The sequence below is a fragment of the Morus notabilis genome, unplaced genomic scaffold (genome assembly GCF_000414095.1).
Source record: "Morus notabilis unplaced genomic scaffold, ASM41409v2 Scaffold376, whole genome shotgun sequence".
Lineage (NCBI taxonomy): Eukaryota > Viridiplantae > Streptophyta > Magnoliopsida > Rosales > Moraceae > Morus > Morus notabilis.
This window is the reverse complement of record NW_010366679.1, coordinates 152061-159541: the sequence shown is the minus strand read 5'-3', so window position 1 is coordinate 159541 and position 7481 is coordinate 152061. Positions and strand designations below refer to the sequence as shown.

At 33.8% G+C, this 7481-nt stretch overlaps 1 protein-coding gene across 1 annotated transcript; it reads left to right on the top strand.

The window, feature by feature from the left end:
* The first annotated feature begins 3019 nt into the window (after nucleotides 1–3019).
* Nucleotides 3020–4463, top strand: LOC112094064 (germin-like protein subfamily 1 member 17). The gene is made up of 2 exons (XM_024174055.1): nucleotides 3020–3192; nucleotides 3731–4463. The coding sequence occupies exons 1-2, from the start codon at nucleotides 3063–3065 to the stop codon at nucleotides 4273–4275; spliced, it is 675 nt and encodes a 224-aa protein (XP_024029823.1). The 5' UTR covers nucleotides 3020–3062; the 3' UTR covers nucleotides 4276–4463.
* The last annotated feature ends 3018 nt before the right edge of the window (nucleotides 4464–7481 follow it).

Here is a 7481-nt window from a genome sequence, read left to right as displayed (position 1 = left end):
AGCATATTTAAGTTGTGCCACTGCTCGGCCTGCATTCTCTAATAATTTAATACTTTAATCATTTGGAATATTCACTTCTTTAAACTTCAAATGATTAAATTTAAGACGTACCTTCTCAATATAATGAGATTGACACAACAAGTAACCTCACTATACTTCCTCACTTTCACACCTAAGATAGTACTACCTCATGAAGATCTTTCATCTTAAATTGTGAAGTTAGATACTTCTTCGTGTCATTTATCCCGTGCATGTTTGTTCCAAAGATAAGCAAGTCATCAAGATACAAACATATAATCACACTAAAATCATTTGTAAATTTAGAATATATGCATTTATCCGCATTGTTATGCTTGAAACTATGAGATAAAATGTCATTATCAAATTTCTCATGTCATTGTTTTAGTGCTTGCTTTAAACCATAAAGCGGGCAATACAAACCCTTCGAGTTGTTTTATATGGATTTTCTCATCTAGATCACCGTTTAAAAATATTAATAAAAATATTAAAGTATTTCCTCATTTAGAAATATCACTCAAAATAATAAAAAATATTATTTATACCACATAATTTAAAAATAAATAATTTTCATTCAATTAATAAAAATAAAATAAAAAAACACAATAACACGCAATACTTTATAATAACATAAATAATAAGTTTTCACAAAACGATGACCAACTAAGTAGTTTTCTCTGTACCTACATTAATCTAGACAAAACCCGTGATTCTCATTGCCTAAACCAAAGTCCACTTGCGTGGGCTATTCACACAAATTCAATTACTCCCTCCCCTTGTTAAATTTTCCTTTCCCCTCTAATTGATTATTGTACTAGACATAAATCCTGGTAAGACTTTTTAAATGAATAGGTTTTTAGCCTTTGGTCCTCAATAAGTTACACAAATTACAATCAAAATCCAATATTTATTTTATTATCATTTGTGGGCAGAAAAAACGTATAAACAAACAATACTAGCCAGAAAAAAAAAAAAGGAAAAGAAAGAGTTGACCCGAATAACAAAAACCACGGCATGAGAAGTATATAACATCTGCCAGTGTATAATCGTATTTTTGTGCTTCAGATAAATACAAAGAAAAAATCTAACCAGTGTATAAGACCTTGATTTGTTTCTAATCTGAGTTTCCAACCAGTTGGGCTTTCAATTTTCTTGGTTTTGTTTGGAAAATGTCAAAGTCTGGAGTCTTGGAAACTGACCCGTCGATGGTGGGTTCGAAGGCTCTGCAACTGAAGCAGTTGCAGAGACTAGTGAGAGCCATCATTCTTCTTTCTTCTTCTCTTAGTTCTTTGATTTCGGCTTAGCTATATCTGATGGAGGGTGGCAAGTTTTCTGCTACTACTTTCAGCCGTCTGTACTGACTTCAAGAGTTTTTGCTAAATTAAATTATTGGCTTCAAAATTTTTCATTTGCATTTTTTGAGTTAGGGTGAATTGAGTTCAGATCTTATTTTGAGTTAAGATACATTTGGGTATGATTTGAGTTAAGACTCTAATTTGAGTTTGTGTTTGGATTTGCACATTTTAAATTATGGTTTGAATCGAAAATCTATTTAAATTTATGTTTGGGTGGGTCAAAACTTAAATTTGTATTTGAATAGTATTTTAATAAAAACTCAATGGTGATGAAAAATTTTAATTGAGTATATGGGTTGGGTTTTATTCGTCTTTTCATTGTGAATGCATAGAAAAAAAATTATCTCAATCAGAATTAAAACGAAAAAGTTATGACGTTTTTAATAATAATAAAAAATATTGTTCATTAAGTTACGTTTGAGTTTAAAAACTTAAGTTAAAGGAAGAACTTGAACTCAGATTTTAATTTCAAACTCAAATTCAAACTCAAATTTTATAAAAAAATATAAAATTGTAATTTAAGTTCAAACTATTTTTAAATTTAAATGTAAATAAACAAGCCGTTAGAAGTTTTTTATTTTGTTCACATTCAAAATGAACTATCTCAATTTAGTAAGTTTTCTTCTACTACTTTCAGCCGCCTCATTTTGACATCAAGAGGTTATATTCAGTGGCAGAGGTATTAAGGGCCCACGCTGCCCCCACTGAGTTTGTGCCAAACTAAATTATTGGCTTCAAAATTTGAGTTTTTCCATTTTGTCCACACTCAAAACGAACTATCTCAAGTTAGCCCCTACTCAAAACAGAGAGAAAATTGTCGTTTTTTATTTATCAGTTTTTTTTTCCTTGCTTTTCTTTTCTTATATATTTCATCCCTTTTTGTTTGTTCTTCGATTGTTTTTTTTTTTTTTTTTTTTGAGGTAATGCCTTTTCTGCTTGCAGTCTTGTGATATGTACCCATGCCCTGAATGGCATCAATGCAATCCGCATCAATACATAAGCATTTATTTTGAGAAGTTAATTAACAAATTTTTGTTAAATGGTCATTAATTATAATCTTGAAAAGTTTAAGAACTCATGTAAATCTCAGAAGTACAAAAAACAAATGTTGCTGCAACTCGGAAACAATACCCAAAAAAACAAACAAAGAAAGATTAGAATACCACATTACTATTTACAATATTTTTTAGGTTGTGTGAGTTATTAGATGATTAAAATTGAGATAAGAAACAATAATGTGTATTTTTTAGTTTATTGGTCGATCATTACTTTGACATGGAACATACCTGTTGCAAAAGTCAGTTATGAAATTGAATTGGACATTAATGGAAGTCGGTTATGAAATCGAATTGGACATTAATGGATGGATGATAGATTGAGTGTTATATACAATAGAAATAAATATTTGATCATGTATGAAAGTATTGTATAGTAAAGTGCGAAAATTTATTGTCGTCTATCATAATATGTATTGGGTAGTTCTTAGAAAATATTGTGATATTATTTTATATTATTCTTGATGTCAATTATTTTTTCAAATTAAAAAATATTATTCTTGATGTCAATTATTGGGTAGTTATAATACCTCACTGCTGACGATGAGCTTCAGGAGTTCACCCTTGTATAAATAGACATAAGAGGCAAGCAAGATTGATCAGTTCTCGCTAAACTAACAAAAGTATTATAAGGATGGCGAAAAATAGTGTTAATTTCGTTTTGGTACTTCTTGCTTTGGCTTTGGCCACTTACATTGCATGTGCTTCTGACCCAGGCTCTCTCCAGGATTTCTGTGTAGCAACTAATGACCCTAAACATGTTTGTAAGTGTCATTGTTCCAAATTTATCTCTTTATTACGATCACACTAATTTTTTAATTTCTACTCATGAAGCAAATGTGGATAACTTTTCTATGTTTACACAATTTATATAAACATGCATGTACTAATTCTAACTCAATATTTTTAGTGAGATAATTATACGTAAATGTAGGTGACAGAATAAGTTATATTTTTATGGATATTGATATTTTATTGCTTTAATTTTTCAGAAAACATCGACACAATATTATTAGTACCAATTATATCTATTTCCCTTTTACAATTTTTTTAATATCAAGATATTTAAATATGTATATATTTCAGTATTTCATAGATATATGTATATAATATCCGGTGCGCACGTAGTCTAATACCACAAATATAAGAAAAACAAATGATGAACATTATAGAACATATATGCTTTAAGAAGAAACTACATCTTTCCATATATAAATCATGAATTTTAATATAATTTCCTGCAATTTTCATTCTTGGTTTCTCTAACTAGAGCAAATACAATCAATTTCATATGATCAACAGTGTTTGTGAACGGAAAATTCTGCAAGAATCCGGAGCTGGTGAAGGCTGAGGACTTCTTCTTCTCAGGGATAGACATCCCTAGAGACACAAACAATGCAGATGGCTCCACCGTATCCATGGTGAACGTCGACAACCTTCCGGGGCTCAACACCCTCGGCGTGTCTCTGGCTCGCCTCGACTTCGCGCCATACGGGCTGAATCCTCCTCACACCCACCCGCGCAGCAGCGAAATCCTGGTCGTCACCGAGGGCACGCTTTACGCCGGGTTCGTGTCGTCGGATGAGGACGGAAACCGCCTGTTTACCAAGACTCTTCACAAGGGAGACGTGTTTGTGTTCCCGATTGGGATGATTCACTTTCAGTTCAACATTGGGGAGGACCGGGCCGTGGCCTTCGCCGGGTTCGGAAGCCAAAACGAAGGAAGGATCACCATTGCGAACACCTTGTTCGGGTCCCACCCTTCCATCAACGCTGAGGTCCTTGCTAAGGCGTTCATGTTGGACAAGGACGTGGTTGAAAAGCTTCAGAAGAAGTTTGGTCAGTAAGCTGTTCATGATCACAGCTGGCCTACCTGATTTGCTGAGTAGTACTAATAATGTCAATGTCATGTTTCTAGGGATATGAATAATTACGTGCTTATATTATCTAGTATCTACCTCATGCAACGACTAATGTCGAACGACTTATTTGGTCGTGACTTATAAATAAACATGAGAATGGTACGTATTTCATATTGTATTTCATATATAAATTTTTGGTATATTCCGGTTTGCTAATTAAATATATCCCTCTCTACGTCCACTCAGATAATTTGTTTTTAAACCAAAAAAAAACAAATCTTTAGTAACGAAGCCAGAAATTTATATGAGAGGAGGCTAATAACTACAGCACAAATTTAAAAGGGTAAAATATTATATTCTTCATTTTTTAGATGGATCTTTTTACAATTTTTTTAAGATATTCTTATTAAATATAGGTAAAAAAAAAAAGAAAAAACAAGAATGGAAAAAGAGCTGAGTCCATTTTAGTATGGGACATAGCCCAAGGAACTGCTACTTTGTGTCCTTGAATAGACGTAGAAGATGATAGAAAGAGAAATGTAAAAGCATGATTTGTGCACCTAGAAGAATATATTGAACGTACCTCCTAGTCTGTCTTTTTTTTTTTTCCTAAATTATATTGAAACGGGTATAGTAATCATCTCAAAACATTGACCAACATGGCAGAATAAAACATTGACCAACATGGCAGAATAAAACATTGACCAACATGGCAGAATAAGTCGAACAGGTGGACCCGTGTTAAAAATAACGAACAAAAAAGATGATGATATATGAGTATAAGGGAAGAAGATTTGACAAGATCCTGAAAAATCATATCATGGCAATCATAGAAAGAATCATTCAATTAATTAACAAGATAGTCAAAAGGGGCAAACTATGACAAATGACTCATTTGGGAGTACTCTGGGTCCCATTTGGTACGTGTGATGGTAAAAAATGAACAAGATAATTAATACTCGTTTATTTTACTAATTTCAATTTAAAATTCGAGTATTTTTACAGACACCATTTATTTCACTAATTTAAGTTTAGAATTCGAGTTTTGCTACAGTACAAAGCTCTCAAAAATAGTCACATCTAACTTTTTTGTTACAGTAAAAAGCTCTCACATAAAGTCATATCTCAACTCGAATTAACGAACTAAACGGGCCCTAATTTTGAGCCATTCAATCTTCTCATCGAGTCAAAAGTAAGATAAGATGTTCCATTTATTTTTTTGTTATATATGTATAGCCAATTACTAAAATTAAGAGTAGAAACGACTGAGTTTAGAAACTATGGGTGCGTTTAGAATTAGTTTTAAAATGATTTTATTTTTAACAAAAAGTAAAAATGATATTGTTTTGAGAATCATTTTGGGACCGATTCTACAATTGCGTTTGGTTAGTTTTTTAAGAGATTGTTTTGAGTATAATAAAAAAGTAAAATTGTGTTTATTAATTAATATATCATAATATTGTTGATAAGTACTAAAAAATGAAAACAGAAAAGTGAAAAAAAAAAAAAAACTTTCAACCGTTTTCTAATTCATTCACAAAAATCATTCTCATTATTTTCGTTTCAAAATATTTGTTAAACAAACGTCATTTCGTTTTCTTTTTCTTTTTTTAGTTTTCGAAATACGTAAAAATTGTTTTTAAATGGTTCCAAACACGCACTATAATTTTTTATCTTTTTTTTTTAAGTTGATCTCTACAACAACCACATAGAATTGAACCAAGAAAGTAATAACAAAAAAAAATGGCGCTTCACTAAAAATCCACAAGCAAAACTGGAGATTGAAGAGCCCAAAAAGGGCAAAATGAGAGGGATAGAACCAGTTGTGAAAGAAATACAGTTATGATGCTGGCTCGTAGGGGTGTAAGAATTGAACCCGAACCCGACAAACCCGCCCGACCCTACCCGAGCCTACCCGAAAATATTGGGTTAATTTTTTTTTTAAAATTTTCGGATTATAATAGGCCCAACCCGCAATTTGCGGGTTGGGCCGCGGGTGGGGTAACTGCTCACCCGAGTTGCCCCGACCCGGCCGTTTACTTACTAATGGGAGAGAGTAATGTGATTGTGTTGTTATGTGACACTGTAATTTGTGTCGCTTTGTTGTGTTACACGGTGTGAGTGAGAGTCAAAAATCCCTAATCCCCCAAATTCTTTCCCTCTTCTCTTCCGTTTCATTTTTCCTTCCTCCCGGCTCCCCAGTCGCCACTCACCGCCGCCAGTCCCAGTCACGAGTCGCCGCCGCCAGTCCCAGCCTCCCAGTCGCGAGTCACCGCCGCCAGACCCAGCCTCCCAGTCACCACTCGCCGCCGCCAGTCCCAGCCTCCCAGTCGCCACTCGCCGCCGCTAGTCCCAGCCTTCGCAATCGCACGCGAGTCGTCGCCGCCAGTCACCGTAAGTATTTTTTTGCTTGATTGATGTGTGTTATCAACTTATCACATTGTCACCGTATGGATTGTCACCGGATTGTCACCGGATTGTCAACTTTTTTGGATTGTCACCGGATTGTCAACATTGATCAATCTGCCTGTTTTTTTGTTTTTTCACCGTATGTGTGTTGGACTCCAAACTTTGTCCACCGGATTGTCAAGCATGAGAAAGAAATAAACTTTGTTGTGTTATCACCGGTTTAGAATTCCAACATTTCAGTTGTCCATGACAAAGAAGGTTTAGTTTTGTTGTCATTTTTAGCATGAGAAAGAAGGTTTTCAGTTTGTTGTCCAACATTTCAACGTTTAGTTTTGTTGTCATTTTTTGGTTCCGGTTTAGTTTTGTTGTCATTTCAGTCGTCCACGAATCCACCTCTTGATGGATTGGCTACATGTTGAATTTTTCCTGCCTAAATTGATGCCTGAATTAATGCTGATTATGTCTTGAAATCCAATAAATCTTAGAGTTTTCTGTTTTTGATTGCCTGGTTTTGTTTCTGCTTATTTATTTCTGGCTCTGCTCGTGACTCGTGAGTGGATCTTTTTGTTTCTACTTGTTTGTTTCCAGCCGAGGAAGATTGAAAAAGAGTGAAGACTTTGAAGATTTTGGTTTCTGGTTTGGAATTCAAGAAGAGGAGAAAGCAATTGAAAACAGAAAGGTTAGAGAATGGTTTGGAATTCATGTGTTGCTTGCTTTCTTCAATGTTGAAATATAGTTTAAGTTGCTTTCCCGCGAACAATGCAACATATATATATATATAT

Bases quoted from the DNA above. Each gene is read 5' to 3' on its own strand.
- LOC112094064 (XM_024174055.1), top strand. From the start codon at position 3,063: ATGGCGAAAAATAGTGTTAATTTCGTTTTGGTACTTCTTGCTTTGGCT. The intron at 3,193-3,730 runs GTAAGTGTCATT...TATGATCAACAG, and splicing joins TAATGACCCTAAACATGTTT to TGTTTGTGAACGGAAAATTC.